Raw genomic sequence first — 17044 nt, forward strand, 5'->3', positions numbered from 1 at the left:
GAGGAGGAGGTGTGATGGTGTGGGGGTGCTTTGCTGGTGACACTGTTGGGGATTTATTCAAAATTGAAGGCATACTGAACCAGCATGGCTACCACAGCATCTTGCAGCGGCATGCTATTCCATCCGGTTTGCGTTTAGTTGGACCATCATTTATTTTTCAACAGGACAATGACCCCAAACACACCTCCAGGCTGTGTAAGGGCTAATTGACCAAGAAGGAGAGTGATGGGGTGCTACGCCAGATGACCTGGCCTCCACAGTCACCAGACCTGAACCCAATCGAGATGGTTTGGGGTGAGCTGGACCGCAGAGTGAAGGCAAAAGGGCCAACAAGTGCTAAGCATCTCTGGGAACTCCTTCAAGATTGTTGGAAGACCATTTCCGGTGACTACCTCTTGAAGCTCATCAAGAGAATGCCAAGAGTGTGCAAAGCAGCCATCAAAGCAAAAGGTGGCTACTTTGAAGAACCTAGAATATAAGACATATTTTCAGTTGTTTCACACTTTTTTGTTAAGTATATAATTCCACATGTGTTAATTCATAGTTTTGATGTCTTCAGTGTGAATGTACAATTTTCATAGTCATGAAAATACAGAAAAATCTTTAAATGAGAAGGTGTGTCCAAACTTTTGGTCTGTACTGTATATATATATAGGCCAAATGTATATTTTTTTCAGATGTCTGAGAGAAAAAAACAAAGAAATAATGCACAACAGGTCCACTTTACTTGAACTATTAGGCTATGTTCCCACATGTTGTGCTTTTTTTCAGTCAGAAATCTGCAGCAAAACTGATCGCTGCGTTTTTTGATGTTTTGTTTTTTTTCATTGTCCTTCTGTCTCTATTTAGGCATAAAGTTCTGTGAAAAAAATAAGAACCCCATTCTATTTTGCCATCAAAAATGCTGAAAAAAATTTGCCTGTGTTTTTTGGTGCGTTTTTTCAGCGTTTTCTTCACCACCCATTACTTCCTATTGGTGAAAAAAAGCTGAAAGAAGTGACATTCTCTATTGTCCAAAACCCAACCGAGGCACAAAATACGCACCAAAAAAAAAAAAACAAGATGTGTGAACAGAGAATTCTGGTTTCTCATAGACTTTGCTGGTACTGCAAAAAGCAGCTGAAAATGTCCATAAATATCTACTGCAAAATACGCAGCAAAACCCAACGTGTGTGAACATAGCCTAAAATGCAGCTGATTTTCAGCACAAAAATAGTTGCGTAGGAAGATTTCCGAAGCGCTTGTTCTAACGTTTGTTTTTCATCTGCATTTCTTTTTTTGTGCAGAAAACAGTTCAAGTAAAGTGGATTCTTGAAAACTTATTCCCGTAGTGGAACTTTGTTGGTGTGGTTTTATTTCTCCCATAGACTTTTATGACGAAATTGAAAAATGTAAAATCACTATTGTGTTTAAGTGCAGAACCTCGGCAAAGAAAAAACAAAAATGCATAATAAAAGTTGGTCTAATCGGAATTAAAAATTGCTGTTTATTCAATTTTTTAAATGTAATGTAGATTGCTATGACGTTTTTAGGTGCAGACACCTGCGGTAAACATGCATGAAAAATGCTGAGTTTACGTTAGGTGGGAATATGGCCCAACCGTGTGCAGATCTGTGAGTATCAATTGCACCCTTGTGAGGAGCCCGTATCGTACCCTTGTATTAACGAGTCGAATAACGTGTTGTAGAAGTCCATCCGCGGCTGTGTCGTCTCACTGGGGACTCTGCTAATAAACGGCAGCAGATTGGGGAAGATGATGGTGGCCAGTCCTCTTCCGCCCTCTCTTAGCACTGCCCACAGTTTGGGTAAAACCCCCTTTTTGGCATTGACGTGATCCCAGCAGTTCTGGATTAGATAAAAGACAAGTCGTTGAAATGAACAGGAGTATTTGCACTTTGCTACACCTACAGGACCTGATTACATGTGGAAAGTTAATGAGCCGGCTCACCTCTATAGTGGTCAGTGTGTACAGGACAGACTCCCAGATAGCCGGGCACACAACGGCATCGCTGTCATCGATACTCAGCAGCACGGTGGGGCACACGCGAGCCGCTTCAGCATTTAGAAGGGATGGCAGATGATGGCAGAAAGCTGAAACCAGCTCAAAGAAAGCCGAGCGAACCTACAGAATAAGACAGGAATATTATAATAATATTGGGCTGATGGGTTTCAACATGTCTGATCCTTTGTGGTCATGGAAGATCAGGTGCCACTAGAGAAGTCCAACAGTGGCTCACACTCCTCTCCTTCCAGAGAACACATGAAAACATGTATATGGCTTTGGGTGGGGGGAATCGCAAGGCGTAGTTAGTGGCTATGCACACTTCATTTTTAGGGGGCATAGCCCATACAAGGCACCGGTCCTTCACCGTATGCAATAAGTGATGGTTCGACTTCCATGATCCCCGCTCTGACCTCTAAACTGACCCTTTAAAGTCCTGTCGATTATCCATTTTTGCACTTTTATTGTTTTTCTCTCGTCTCAAGAGCCAGAACATTTTCTTCTCCGTTTTTTAATTTTCCGTATTAAGGGTTTTTTTTTTCTTTTTTTTGCCAGACGAGTTGTACTTTTCAATGGCACCATTCATTTTACCATAAAATGTGTTGGATAACGGGAAAAAAAAAAATTTAAAAGTGGGGCAAAATGATGAAAAATAAATGCAAATCTGCCGCTGTTTATTTATCTTTTGATTTTCCAACATTCATTGTGCTGTGATAATGACTTGGTAACGTGATTCTCCGGGTCAGTACCATTACGGCAACACCCAACTTCAAAAGATTTTTTTTATATATATTTTAGTGGGTAAAAAGAAAAAGATTCTGAACTTTGCAAAAGAAAAAAAAAATGGAAAAAAATGTAAATCGCCATTTTTTTGAGACCCGTGACTTTTTTTTTATTGGGTCGTTGATGGAGCTTTTGTCAGGGCTTGTGTTTTTGTGCGGTGAGCTGACATCATTACTGATACTTTCTTGGGGTAAATACAACCAAAAAAAGCAGAGAAAAGCCCACATAGCACAGAGGCTCCGTACAGATCTGTCTGGAGAGAGCTCCCCCTAGTGCCAAGGCGGCTGCTTTTTGTTGATTTGGAGGTCGCTTAGAAAGGTGAAATTGCTCTTCATCTTCAGCTTTTTAGCAAAGGCCTGAAGGTTTTCTTGCAAAATTGACTGATATTTGGAATGGTTCATAATTCCCTCTACCTTGACTAAAGCCACATTGAAAAACAGCCCAAAGGTATAATGCTAAATCCACTATGCTTCACTGTGTGTATGGTGTTCTCATGGTGATGCAGAGCATTGACTTTGCACTAAATATACCATATTGAATTACCAACAAAAGGTTCAACCTCAGTCTCCTCAGACCATAGCACGTTTTACCACATGCTTTTGGCAGACTTCATGTAGGTTTTGGAAGAACATAGCCTGGATCAGATGTTTTTTTTTTTGTAAGATAAGGCTTCCTTCTTCCGCCACCCTACCCCACAGGCCAGATATTTGCAGAATAGGGGAGATTGTTGTCACATGCAGTACACAACCAGTACTAGCCAGAAATTCCTGCAGCTCCTTTAACGTTGCTGTAAGCCTCTTCACAGCTTCACGGGCCAATTTTCTTCAAGTCTTTTCATTAATTTTTCAGGGACCAGTTGTAGAAAATGCCACTGTTGTGCCAAATTTAAGCCACTTCTTGATGGCGTCTTCATAGTGTTCCATGATGATATATCTAATCCCTTGGACATTATTTTGTACCCTTCTCCTTACAGATAACTCTCAACAATGAGATCCCTTTGCTGTGTTGTAAACTTCCAACAATGAGATCCCTTTGCTATGTTGTAAGCTGGAAAATCCTACTAGAACACCTAAACTTTATATGGAGTTAATCAGAATCCCTGTACATGATGGCAGCCGTGTACTGACTACTATGTAACATGAGTGGCTAATTCTGAACACAAACACATCCCCAAGAGGTTGCTCATACTTACACAACCAAATTATTTTATTTTTGTTATTCCCTCCCCCCCTCAAAATGACTTCAGTTTGTTTTTCAATGGATTTTTACAGATTATGTGTGAGACTAAAGGTGGAAAAAGTTCTGGAAGTATTCTTCTTGGTAATGGTACATGACAAAAACCTGGCGTTGTTTACTTTTTTTTTTTTATATATCTACTGTATACAGATATGCATTTCCAGGCAGAGTAAAAGAGGGTCGGATTAACAAAGTTCTAAACAAAAAAATGTATGTTACAGAAAAGTTATTTTAAAGGAAATATTTACTAAAGCCGGCAGATCCTCTTTAGCTTTGGGTATACAAGGTAGGATTTGGAAAGATAAAATCAACGAGGTTGATACGGTGTATATACAGCATTGATCGACGTTTAGGTGCACGAGGCGGGTTTACGCCACATTCACCCCCAGATAAAACAGTGCAATATTTATATGTGACCACTATATCTGAAGTGCAGACAGACGCTTACATTTGGTGACTGGTGTTTGCTGTATTTCCAGAACTTGCCCTGGGCCAGAAGGTGAGATATCCGGTCCTGTAGAGTAAGATTTTCACTGTTGGGCAATATGGAAAGGAGGCGCTTTAACGCCAGCAGAGAACACGTCACGACCCTGAAGTACTTTGCTTCTCGTTCTTCAGGTGGGACAGTCCTGTAAGATAATCAGGGCAGGATTATAAGACCCTAAAAAAGGGGTATTGCAGCTGAATTCCCCAAAAATCCATCGTGAGACCGTTGGTGCATAAGAGCACATATACTTCATCAATTAAAGGGGTTGTTCCAAGATTGGGAATTATCCCCAGCTATCTCAAGAAAGGAGTTCTGCAGAATAGGTACTTAAATTACCTGGGACTATAGGACTGACAGAGAAAGCCAAGTGCGGCACCATGGAAAAAGAATTATGGAAGATGAATATATGAAAATGCTCAACCTCCGCTAGAATTCACATGAGACCTTACAGAACCGCAGGATCAATGGAGGGACCAGCAGTCAGAACAGTAAGTTATCCTGTATGTACAGATACGTTTTTCCTCTAACAATCTTGGGACAACCCTTTTAAGGTTTTTATTTGTTACTTATTCAAAGGAAAGATGGTAACCTAAAATTGGTGATGGTGAAATGGAGTAAATTCCAATCGGCATGTCAGAGCCCCGTTCTCAGGATCCCAACGGTGGAACGCCTCCACCAATCCACAAGATGACGCTGGAAAAGAATTCTTAATACGTTTGAGAAATAAAAATAAGAAACGCAAACTTACTGCGGATCACTTATGGAGTCCGGTGTTTCCTTCAGCAGATGATCGAGCAAAACCTGATAAAGAAAAAAAGCAGATGAGATGACAATACAGATCCCATGTAACGTCGTAACATCGTACATTATCCAAGTAAGACAATATTGTGGATCACACTGCATCAATTTGTTCATCTAAATGAGTGGTCTAGAGAGTAGGGCCACAACGGCATCACTCATCCGTGGACTTTGTAACATTAAAGGGGTATTCCCATCTCCAAGATCCTATCCAAATATGTAATAGGTGTAATAATAATATTAGCAAATACCTCCAATTAGAAATGTAGTACAGTTCTTCTGATTCGCTATGTCACTTACCCCATGCGCAGGGCATGTCACGGGTGTGTCAGATGTAACAGACAGTCGCTCTGCATCTGGCTGCAGAAGGCTTGGCATTTGGCATTGCAGATGCCTTCTTAATCCTATTCACTTTTGGACTCAGCGGCAACCTCCCTCCTGCTCTGATTGCCACACCCTGGTCTAGGTGTTTATAAACTCTCAGTCTACTTCAGGGAGTCGCCGGTGATATTCACATTTTCCCTTGTGAAGGCTTGGAGCTATAGCAGTCGGTCAGCTTCCTCTCTGGTGCCTTTGGAGGACGTTTGGTGTTATGTCTCTGGAGTCTGCTCAAGCTAAGTTTTTCCCCTTTGTTTATCTCCCTTGTTGTCTTTAGTTTATAGTGGGGACTGACTAGGACTCACCCCCCCCCTATCTAGGGCCTAGCTCTAGGGATATACAGGTCTTAGGTTTCCTGCTCGGCAATTGGTGTGGAGCCAATAATGGGACGGTAGGGTAAGCAGGGTATTATTAGATCTGCCTGGGGGGTCTCCACTCCCCCTTTCCCCCTAGTGTCTGGGCTTCCTTCCCCTCATCCCTTCGTGTTGCACTTAGTCTTTCCCACGCTCTGCGTAACAGAGCATTGCAGTATTTTAGGTATCCATAGTTATGACCACTCATATAGTGACAGTTAGATGCTAGTGGTCGTACCCATGGATACCTAAGCTACTGCAATGCCCTGAACATGGGGTAAGTGACATAGCGAATCAGAAGAACTATACTAGATTTCTAATTAGAGGTATTTGCTAATATTATTACACCTACTACATATTAGGATAGGATCTTGGAGATGGGAATACCCCTTTAAAATGATCAGCTATGCACAGGGTAGGTGATACATTTATGATTGCTGTGGGGTCCCTGAGTACAGGGGAGGGGGACTGTTGGGGGTGGTCCCACCAAACATCTGACGAATGGAAAGATATCACTTATCTTACGGACAGCTGATAACTTTCATTGTTGGAAACAAACCTTTTCCAATAAACAGTTTACAATCAATTTATAAAAATCCTATTGGAACAGTGAAGACTTTCCTGTCCGGGCGGCATCAGCACCTGTCATGGCTGCACGAAGAACGCTATGTCGGACCCTACCCTCAGGATTCCAGGAGATCCACAGAATGTAGAGGACCCAAGAGTAATGTAATAAAGGACACACTCGCTGACAACCCCCTCAGGGTAACGTAGAGTCATGCGATGTATAGAGTTGTCAGGATATGTTCTCCTTCAACTCTCCTCTCCATCCCAAAAAAAAAACCCCAATATAGATATTTTTTCAGCATGACTGTTAATGTCCAGAGCTCACAAAACCCGTCACCTAATGAGAGATCAGATGGGTGCAGAGGACGACTCTGACCCAAACTGGAAGTTGTCAGGATGTTCTAGAACATGAAATACTGGGACGTGACCCAAACAAGGAGGACGGGTTCATGTTCTGGCGCAGCAGCCAACACAGCGCGGCGGACGCTGAGAACAGCGGGGACTGGCGCGGAGCCACAGAGGGGGGACTGGCACGGAGCCATGGAGGGGGGACTGGCGCGGAGCCATGGAGGGGGGGGGGAGGGACCGCTCCGCCTGCGATGTAAAGTAGATTATTAGCTTTCCGTCCTAGAGCATCTGATCTACGTGGGGCCAAACCACAGCAGATGTTGGGGTTAGGACCTTGTGTAATCTCTGGCTTAGAAAAGTTTTACATTTTTATCCTCAAAAAGATAAGGATGTCCAAGGAGGGGGAACAACAGATGTGTACGGTATATTCAGCCCAAGTAAGGTTCCAGGAAATTCTGCGGTTACGTGAGAGATGAGCGCACATGGATGTGTTATCAAACCCTGCAGAGAAACATACTTTGAAAAACTAGACGGAGAGAAGGGTCTTGGATGACCACTCCAAGGTAGGTCTCTGACGGCTTTGCCCCACCGTCCTTTTCAGTGAATTGCTTTTAATGGCTTATATAGTTACTAACTTTGTGATGGGTGAATGTCTGACCGCTGTATCCTCCACAGATCCCAAATAAGGGGCCACTGACCAGCGCTGCTCAAAGTGGTGGTGGAGAAAGCAGAGGACGGCGCCGGTCTTTTTCCAAACAAATGAGGAGGACGAATGTGCGCGGCCAAGGAGGACCCCCACCGAGCAACAAGTTATCGCCTGTCCTTTCAATAGGTGATCATTGTTAATGAAGGAACCACTTAACACACGGGAATGGTTTTTCTTTATGTGGGTGCAACTTCTACCTTTGCATCTATACCTTTTCTTTAAGTGAAATTAAAGGGTTAATACAGATTGTCTGGGGTCCGTCTTCTTGGACGCCCATCAATGGATCCTTAATTTTCCGGCACGCCAGTATAGAATAGTTGCCTACGTGTGGCGCTGCTCCTCCATGAAAAAGTATGTTAGAAAGTTTTCAGAACTTATTACAATTCCTTAGGGAAGGAGGATTTTACACAGATATTAGAGGTATGGATGTGATGCAACAAAATGATAGCAGTCTTGTAAAAATCCATTGTGCCAGTGCTGAGAAATCGAGCCTTTGAAGCCACATGCAAATTAGTCCAGAAATGCATTGGGGGGCGCGTTGATGTGTTGAGTACTTGACACCCCCCAATGCACTGTCTAGTTCATTTGCATGTGACATCAGCATCAAAGCTTTCTCAGCGCTGGCACATCGGATCACGACAAAACAGGCATCCTTATTAATAATGTCCTAAGACCTATACAACCATTGCAGTAGATTGATTAATAAAATTGTCCTGACAGGTTCCTCTTAAGGATCATCACTTAAAGGACCTGTCCATTAGTAAACAGTACCTTGTCAGACAGCCAAATTACCCATCGTAGAATAAAAAGAATACATATTTTTACCGCCTGGACTGACGCCATTCCTCTGGTGTTCGGGTTGTGTCTCTAGTGACCGCTGCAGCCAAACAGCAGCTGCTGAACTCCAGCAGCCGTTATTATTCCACCAGCGCGCCGACGTCGGAGGCAGAGCGCCGCTCCGAGAGGCAAGTACATGTTTTTTTATTTTACAATGGGCAATTTAGCTGTTAAGAAGGGATGTCCAGTCCAACAGAAAGTGCAGAGGAACCAGAAGAGAAGACTGGGGAGGTTTTGTTAACATCCAGAACTCTCTTTTATGGTTTTTCTAGCCACCTGGGATGATAAATCCACCATGTTCTGTTTCACTAAGGACGTATTAAAGGGGTACTCCCAGATCCTATCCCAATATGTAGTTGGTGTAATAATTATAATATTAGCAAATACCTCCAATTAGAAATGTAGTATAGTTCTTCTGATAAGCCATGTTGCTTACCCCATGTGCAGGGCATTGCAGTAGCTTAGGTATGAGCCAAAAGGCGACGGGCAGGGACCAGGGAGTTCATCTGATTCACTATGTTGCTCACCCCATGTGCAGGGCATTGCAACCATGGATACCTAAGCTACTGCAATGCCCTGCACATGGGGTAAGCAACATAGCGAATTTGAAAAATATATATACTAGATTTCTAATTAGAGGTATTTGCAATTATTATTATTACAACTACTACATATTGAGATTGGATCTTGGAGATCGTTATACCCCTTTAATCTCCTAATTCAGCTGATGTGCCATTCGGGACTATAAAAAAGTTGGGTGAAAACTCCCATTTTGGAAGCTGTTGTTCTCAAGAGGGACAGAAGTAAAAAGTCGCTGAATGTCATTTATTTACCTCTGCACTAAGGAGGAAGAGGCTCAGTGACTTCTATCTAGTGATTAAATTTAGATTTCAGGGAAATTAGCAAAAAAATAAAAAATAAGTAGTAGAACAATCTGAGTTAATGTATGCCGCCCCAAAAAAAGCGATGGATTAATTCCGGTTTAATGTGAAACACATGTAAAAATATTTTCTTGTGAAAATGGCAGATGACTTTCTGGCCTCCTCGCAGCTTGCTCCACCATCGATGCCCCCCTAGACACATTGCTCCGTGCAAACACTTTAACACAAGATGACGAGAGTGGAATTTTGTTATTGGGGGCAGTGACCCCCGGACGTTACCCAAACTCACATTCAGAACCTCGTCCTTGCAGAAGGCCAGGGCTTCCGGCTGTTTGTGCAGAGGGAAAGCGGCTTTGAAGGCGGCTCTGGCAGCACCGGCCGCGGGGGAGTAAGTGTCACACTGGGAGAGGAGCCAGAACCCCATGAGGCTTTTTAAATGAGGAGCCAAATATTTCTTCACTTTCAGAACGAGCTGCTCGAAGGCTTGTTGTGTCGCTTCCCGCACCCGACGATCATGATCCTGGGAAGGAGAAGAAACGGAGAGAGATCGCAATTAATTCTGGATGATGAAAGACATAATCGGCTCTGCTGCATCTGGCAAACGCCACGTTTCAGACTGGCGACATGTTGGGGCAGCGGCTCTCTCTAAGGAGCGCAGGGGCACGTCCAGTAATCCATCAGCTCCAGAGCAGCGCTCACAAGCTCTTTCCTATAGAACTTGTACACGCTGCTCTCCTTTCTAACTTCATCTGAGACATTGTGGCAGCTTCAGACCACACAAGATACTACGTACCAAGGAGATCTTACAGTAGTTCCGAGGCCAATATGGAAGGACTCCTCTGACGACCTCCACCTCCCTCTCCTTGCACATTGCTCCAAATTCTTGCATTGCCTGTAACGATGAAGAGCAGATTGTCCACAAATCACAAAAAACATAAATGTCACTAATAATCCCACACACGTCCTTGTTCACACCTCATGTACAGGTTCTGGGAGATGGAGCGCACAAGTTAAACGGCTTTTTTCTGTTTTTCTGACCTACCAATGCCATACAAGATAAGTCACGGGTGCAAGGAAGACTCCTTAGGATGGCACCTTTGGAAAGCAGAATTTGTGAATTTTCGGCTGCAAGCATCTACAGGCAGAATGGCTTCTTACGACTTGTTTGAACTATTTAAGTTGTGCAGCCAAAAATTGCAAAATCACAGCAATTCATGATAAATAATGCAAGCATAGGAGGCACGGTACAAGAACCATTAGAGGACTGGAAGGAATCCTCAAAAGACCACTGTGCAGCTGTCTGACCAGGTGGGATCTCATCACTTCCACACCCAGTATAGTGTGGAGATGGAAATAACTGTTTTGAAGTGGGAAAGCGATGGGTAGGGGCCAGGGAACCAAAAAGCAATGGGCACGGGCAGAGGAACAACCTAGGGACCAGGGAGGCAAAAAGCGATGGGTAGGGTTTGGGGAACCAAAAAGCAATGGGCACGGACCGAGGAACAACCTAGGGACCAGGGAGGCAATAAGCAATGGGTAGGGACCAGGGAGGCAATAAGCAATGGGTAGGGACCAGGGAGGCAATAAGCAATGGGTAGGGACCAGGGAGGCAATAAGCAATGGGTAGGGACCAGGGAGGCAATAAGCAATGGGTAGGGACCAGGGAGGCAATAAGCAATGGGTAGGGACCAGGGAGGCAATAAGCAATGGGTAGGGACCAGGGAGGCAATAAGCAATGGGTAGGGACCAGGGAGGCAATAAGCAATGGGTAGGGACCAGGGAGGCAATAAGCAATGGGTAGGGACCAGGGAGGCAATAAGCAATGGGTAGGGACCAGGGAGGCAATAAACAATGGGTAGGGAGGGAAGCAATAAGCAATGGGTAGGGGCCAGGGAACCAAAAAGCAATGGATAGGGTTTGGGGAACCAAAAAGCAATGGGCACGGGCCGAGGAACAACCTAGGGACCAGGGAGGCAAAAAGCGATGGGTAGGGACCAGAGACGGCAAGAAGCGATGGGTAGAGACCAGGGACGGCAAGAAGCGATGGGTAGGGACCAGGGATGGCAATAAGCGATGGGTAGGGACCAGGGACGGCAAAAAGCGATGGGTAGAGACCAGGGAGGCAAAAAGCGATGGGTAGAGACCAGGGAGGCAAAAAGCGATGGGTAGGGACCAGGGAGGCAAAAAGCGATGGGTAGGGACCAGGGAGGCAATAAGCAATGGGTAGGGACCAGGGAGGCAATAAGCAATGGGTAGGGGCCAGGGAGGCAATAAGCAATGGGTAGGGACCAGGGAGGCAATAAGCAATGGGTAGGGACCAGGGAGGCAATAAGCAATGGGTAGGGACCAGGGAGGCAATAAGCAATGGGTAGGGACCAGGGAGGCAATAAGCAATGGGTAGGGAGGGAAGCAATAAGCAATGGGTAGGGGCCAGGGAACCAAAAAGCAATGGATAGGGTTTGGGGAACCAAAAAGCAATGGGCACGGGCCGAGGAACAACCTAGGGACCAGGGAGGCAAAAAGCGATGGGTAGGGACCAGAGACGGCAAGAAGCGATGGGTAGGGACCAGGGACGGCAAGAAGCGATGGGTAGGGACCAGGGAGGCAATAAGCAATGGGTAGGGACCAGGGAGGCAATAAACAATGGGTAGGGAGGGAAGCAATAAGCAATGGGTAGGGGCCAGGGAACCAAAAAGCAATGGATAGGGACCAGGGAGGCAATAAGCAATGGGTAGGGACCAGGGAGGCAATAAGCGATGGGTAGCAGGGAGCCAAAAAGCGATGGGTACACGGGGTTGGGGAGGAGAGAGCTGTGCGCACATGCTGGGAAATGCAAAGAATATTGGCTGGGGAAGATACAGGATAAAGATATCTCTTAATAGATATTGAACCTAGCCATGTCGATGGCTACAGGTGGGAAAAAAAAGCGATGACTACACACTGGTTAAAGAAAAGCAAGTGTAAGGCTATAGTCACACACTGCGCTTTTTCAGCAGTTTTTTTATGCTAATTTTCAGCTGCATTTTACAGTACCAGCAAAGTCTATGAGATTCCAGAAATCTCCTGCTCACATCTTGGTTTTTATTTGATCAGGATTTTGTGCTTTGAATGTTTTTCTGCAGAACAGAGCAAGTCACTTCTTTCAGTGTATTTTCACCCATTGGAAGTAATAGGTAGTGAAAAAAACGCTGTAAAAACGCAGGTGTCAGGTTTTTCAGTGTTTTTTGTGCCAAAACCAGAATGAGATTTTTTTTTTCACTGAACTTTATGTAGATGTATAAAGAGACAAAAGGACAGTGAAAAAAACACAGCAAAGAACAAGCAAAAAAGCAAGAAAAATCCTGAACAAACCTCCTGGCAAGTGATCAGATTTTGCTGCAGAATAAAAAAAAAACGCAATGTGTGAACATAGCCTAAGGGCTGGACAGAGGAAGGATAAGACATTTGGGGGGTGTCCTGAAGGGCTGAGAATGATGGGAGAAACAAAACGATGTGGAATAAAAAGGGCGAGGAAAGAGCAATGACAGCAGAACAATAATCCCGTCACCGGCGGTCGTCTCGCGCACGTCCTTACTTTTAGCTTGGTGGTGACGTCCCGTTTGGAAAGCTTTCGCAGGACCATTCGGAAATCTGCGTCAACAAGATTGTCGATCTCTTCCGCCCCCTGCACAGCAGGGACATAACCCAGGTCACTTGGCGCTGTGCCAAACCCAATAAAACCGGGGACTGTGCCACTTTCCTTGGCGAGAAGCTCTGCGGCCTGACCACTGCTTGACGGCTGCAAAACAAAACACAAAGGTAACGTGTGGCTGAATCCACCGGCCGCTGTACAGACACACAAATCCTTCTTGGAAAGCTGCAGTTGTGAGTTTCTGGCTGCGCCTCGCCTCTGCTCAGAATCATTTCTTACAACTTGTTTGACCCGTAGAAGTAAAGCGCGGCCAAAAACTGCAGCAAGTCATAGTAAAGACAACAGTAAAAGCATCATTAGAGAACTGAATGGAGGGGAGCAATGCCCACCACTGTGCAGCTGTCCGAGCGTTTTATATTCATATTCAAATTAGACATTAAGTGCTCTGGGCGTAACAGAGCACTTACCGAGCCGTCGCCTCCGAAGGAGCTGGTTTCCCTGCCCAGCAACACCCACTTTAGCTTGATTGACAGCCCACTGGCTGAGTGATGTCAGGCAAGGATATCAGACAGCGAGGTATCAAGTAAGCTAAAGAGGCTGATTCTGGGCAGGGAAACAACCTCCTCCACTCAATGCCTCATTTGCATATGAATGAATATGTTAATTACTGATGAATGCAGCAACAGATAGAAGATATAAAGGTGTCCATAGATTATATTTTAGAGGATGCATGTAGTTTGAGAAGGGGGTTGATCTTTCTCACAGACTTTCTTTAATTCTTACAATAAGGCACCTTTTTCCAAGTAGCAATTTGGAAACTCAGAAATCAGATGACTGCATAGTAAGGCTATGTTCACACATTGCATTGTTTTTATGCAAATTTTCTGCTGCGTTTTACAGTACCAGCAAAGTCTATGAGATTCCAGAAATCTCCTGCACACACCTTGGTGGGGACCTTTTCAGAAGTCGCTCCCGTCACCCTCTCTCTATACGTGAGGCCCACAGAGGGGGCAGCGGTCACCCAACAGCCCCAACCACACACATTCACCCTATCCTCCGCCTCGCGGCCCCGGCTCCAGACTACAAACCCCAGCATCACCAGGCCCGGACCTGACCGCTCTCCAGCTGCTGACAGAGCCCACCATCAGTGCTGTGCCCTCCACGCTCCCCGGGGACTCTCTCCATCACTTACCCGGACGTTTCCTTTCGTCCTCTGCTTATTCTTTCCCCCCATCCTCCGCTTCCTTCCCGGTTCTCACCGACACCGGCAACTCACGCGAAACTCACGGTATCGGCGATCGATTACTTCTTGCGTAGCCCTTTCTATGCGTCATCAACGCTACGAGCACGCTGCCCAGCTTCCGCCCTCACTGCAGCGATTCGATCTGGGCTCGGCCTGTATGGTGATGTCTGGCGGATTCTCGCTCAGGTCCCAGTGTCGAATCCGCCGCAGCAGTGACAGCACTCCAGGGGGTCTGTATCAGGGGGTCTCAGGGCTCATGGGGCTTTTCTAGTCACCCCCATGTATGGGTATCTGTACTATACATGTTGCCACGTTATGATCCACGTTCACACCAGTGTTTACGAGGGATCATCAGCAAATTTCATCATCAGTTATCGAATTTATTCATTAACCCCTTCCTGCCACTTTTTTTTTTTTTTTTGCACATTATTTATTTTTCCTCCTTTTCATCCAGCATTTGGTCACTTTTTATTGCATTTTTTTTGCATTTTCTTTCTCTTTTTTTTCTATTGGCTAAATAATTAATATTTTTCAATATCGGACATTTTTTGAATTCGGTCACTTCCAAAATGTTTTTTTTTTAATTGGAAAAATAGGGATGATTGAAACTTTTAGGGTATGTTCACACTAGGTGGTTTTTCAGAGTTTTTTTTCTGCAGCAAAAGCAGAGCTCTTGGTAAAGTAGCTTCCCAAAAGCATTTTTCTGCTTGTTTTTTTGCTGCCCATTTGTCTCTTTAGGCTATGTTCACACTAGGCTTTTTTTTTATTCCAAATTTTCTGCTGCGTTTTCCAAGACCAGCAAAGTCTATGAGATTCCAGAAATCTCATGCACACACCTTGGTTTTTGTGTCATCAGGATTTTGTGCTTTGCATGGATTTTTGCAGAATAAAGCATGTCACTTCTTTCAGCGTTTTTTTTTTTCAGAGTTTTCACCCATTGGAAGTAATGGGTGGTGATAACATGCTGAAAAAACGTACCAAAAAATGCAGGTGTCAGCAGCGGGTTTTGTTGCCAAAACCTGATGAAATAGAATGAGATTTTTTTTTTTTTACTGAACTTTATGTACATGCTCTAAGAGACAAAAAAAACGCAGCAAAAAAACAAGCAAAATCCCGAACAAACCTTTCTGGCAAGAGATCAGGTTTTGCTGCAGAAAAAAAAACTGCTGAAAAAAACACCTAGTGTGAAAATAGCCTTATGCATGCTGATAAAGTTCAGTGAAAAAAAATAAATTGCCTATTCAACTTCATTAGGTTTCGGCACAAAAAACGCAGCAAAACCTGATACTTGCGTTTTTGTCACTGCCCACTACTTTCAATGGATTGGATGAAAAAACGCTGCAAAACCGCTGAAAGAAGAGACATGCTCTATTGTGCAAAAACATGCAAAGCACAAGATACTGATGACACAAAATCCAATGTGTGTGCATGAGATTTCTGGAATCTCAGACTTTGCTGGTATTGTAAAAGGCAGCTGAAAATGTGCATAAAAAATGCATAAAAAACTCCTAATGTGAACATAGCCTAACAATTTAGATCAGAGGGAGCTCTGATTGTCATTGGTGAACCATTTAAGCGCTATTGTCAATCTCTGACAGCAGCAATTAAAGCTACAGAGAATAAAGTGATTTTCACTATATACTGCAATGCTGGAATACAATCTATTAAACAATCATAGAATCAGGTGTCCATGAGGACAAACAATGCAGAATAAAGACCAAATATATATACACAGTCCAGACTAAAAATTTGGACACCTTCTCATTTAAAGATTTTTCTATATTTTCATGACTATGAAAATTGTAGATTCACACTGAAGGCATCAAAACTATGAATTAACACATGTGGAATTATATACTTAACAAAAAAGTGTGAAACAACTGAAAATATGTCTTATATTCTAGGTTCTTCAAAGTAGCCACCTTTTGCTTTGATGACTGCTTTGCACACTCTTGGCATTCTCTTGATGAGCTTCAAGAGGTAGTCACCGGAAATGGTCTTCCAACAATCTTGAAGGAGTTCCCAGAGATGCTTAGCACTTGTTGGCCCTTTTGCCTTCACTCTGCGATCCAGCTCACCCCAAACCATCTCGATTGGGTTCAGGTCTGGTGACTGTGGAGGCCAGGTCATCTGACGTAGCACCCCATCACTCTCCTTCTTGGTCAAATAGCCCTTACACAGCCTGGAGGTGTGTTTGGGGTCATTGTCCTGTTGAAAAATAAATGATGGTCCAACTAAACGCAAACCGGATGGAATAGCATGCCGCTGCATGATGCTGTGGTAGCCATGCTGGTTCAGTATGCCTTCAATTTTGAATAAATCCCCAACAGTGTCACCAGCAAAGCCCCCCCACACCATCACACCTCCTCCTCCATGCTTCACGGTGGGAACCAGGCATGTAGAGTCCATCTTTTCACCTTTTCTGCGTCGCACAAAGACACGGTGGTTGGAACCAAAGATCTCAAATTTGGACTCGTCAGACCAAAGCACAGATTTCCACTGGTCTAATGTTCATTCCTTGTGTTCTTTAGCCCAAACAAGTCTCTTCTGCTTGTTGCCTGTCCTTAGCAGTGGTTTCCTAGCAGCTATTTTACCATGAAGGCCTGCTGCACAAAGTCTCCTCTTAACAGTTGTTGAAGAGATGTGTCTGCTGCTAGAACTCTGTGTGGCATTGACCTGGTCTCTAATCTGAGCTGCTGTTAACCTGCGATTTCTGAGGCTGGTGACTCGGATAAACTTATCCTCAGAAGCAGAGGTAACTCTTGGTCTTCCTTTCCTGGGGCGATCCTCATGT

The 17044-nt window shown here is 44.3% G+C and overlaps 1 protein-coding gene across 1 annotated transcript in view; it reads right to left on the reverse strand.

Moving 5' to 3' along the window:
- Window positions 1–14357, reverse strand: part of LTN1 (listerin E3 ubiquitin protein ligase 1) — a 76483-nt gene extending 62126 nt beyond the window's left edge. Inside the window, exons 1-8 of the mRNA XM_073668295.1 lie at window positions 14200–14357; window positions 12951–13154; window positions 10170–10268; window positions 9666–9896; window positions 5257–5309; window positions 4470–4650; window positions 1949–2122; window positions 1655–1845 (exon numbers count right to left, since the gene is read on the reverse strand). Coding sequence (XP_073524396.1) covers window positions 1655–1845; window positions 1949–2122; window positions 4470–4650; window positions 5257–5309; window positions 9666–9896; window positions 10170–10268; window positions 12951–13154; window positions 14200–14241 — 1175 coding nt within the window. The 5' untranslated portion in view covers window positions 14242–14357. The remainder of the gene's footprint in view (window positions 1–1654; window positions 1846–1948; window positions 2123–4469; window positions 4651–5256; window positions 5310–9665; window positions 9897–10169; window positions 10269–12950; window positions 13155–14199) is intronic.
- Between the last annotated feature and the right edge of the window lie 2687 nt (window positions 14358–17044).

This window comes from Phyllobates terribilis, unplaced genomic scaffold (assembly GCF_046119375.1).
Source record: "Phyllobates terribilis strain yellow unplaced genomic scaffold, ASM4611937v1 Scaffold_2__4_contigs__length_985480577, whole genome shotgun sequence".
Taxonomy (NCBI): Eukaryota; Metazoa; Chordata; class Amphibia; order Anura; family Dendrobatidae; genus Phyllobates; species Phyllobates terribilis.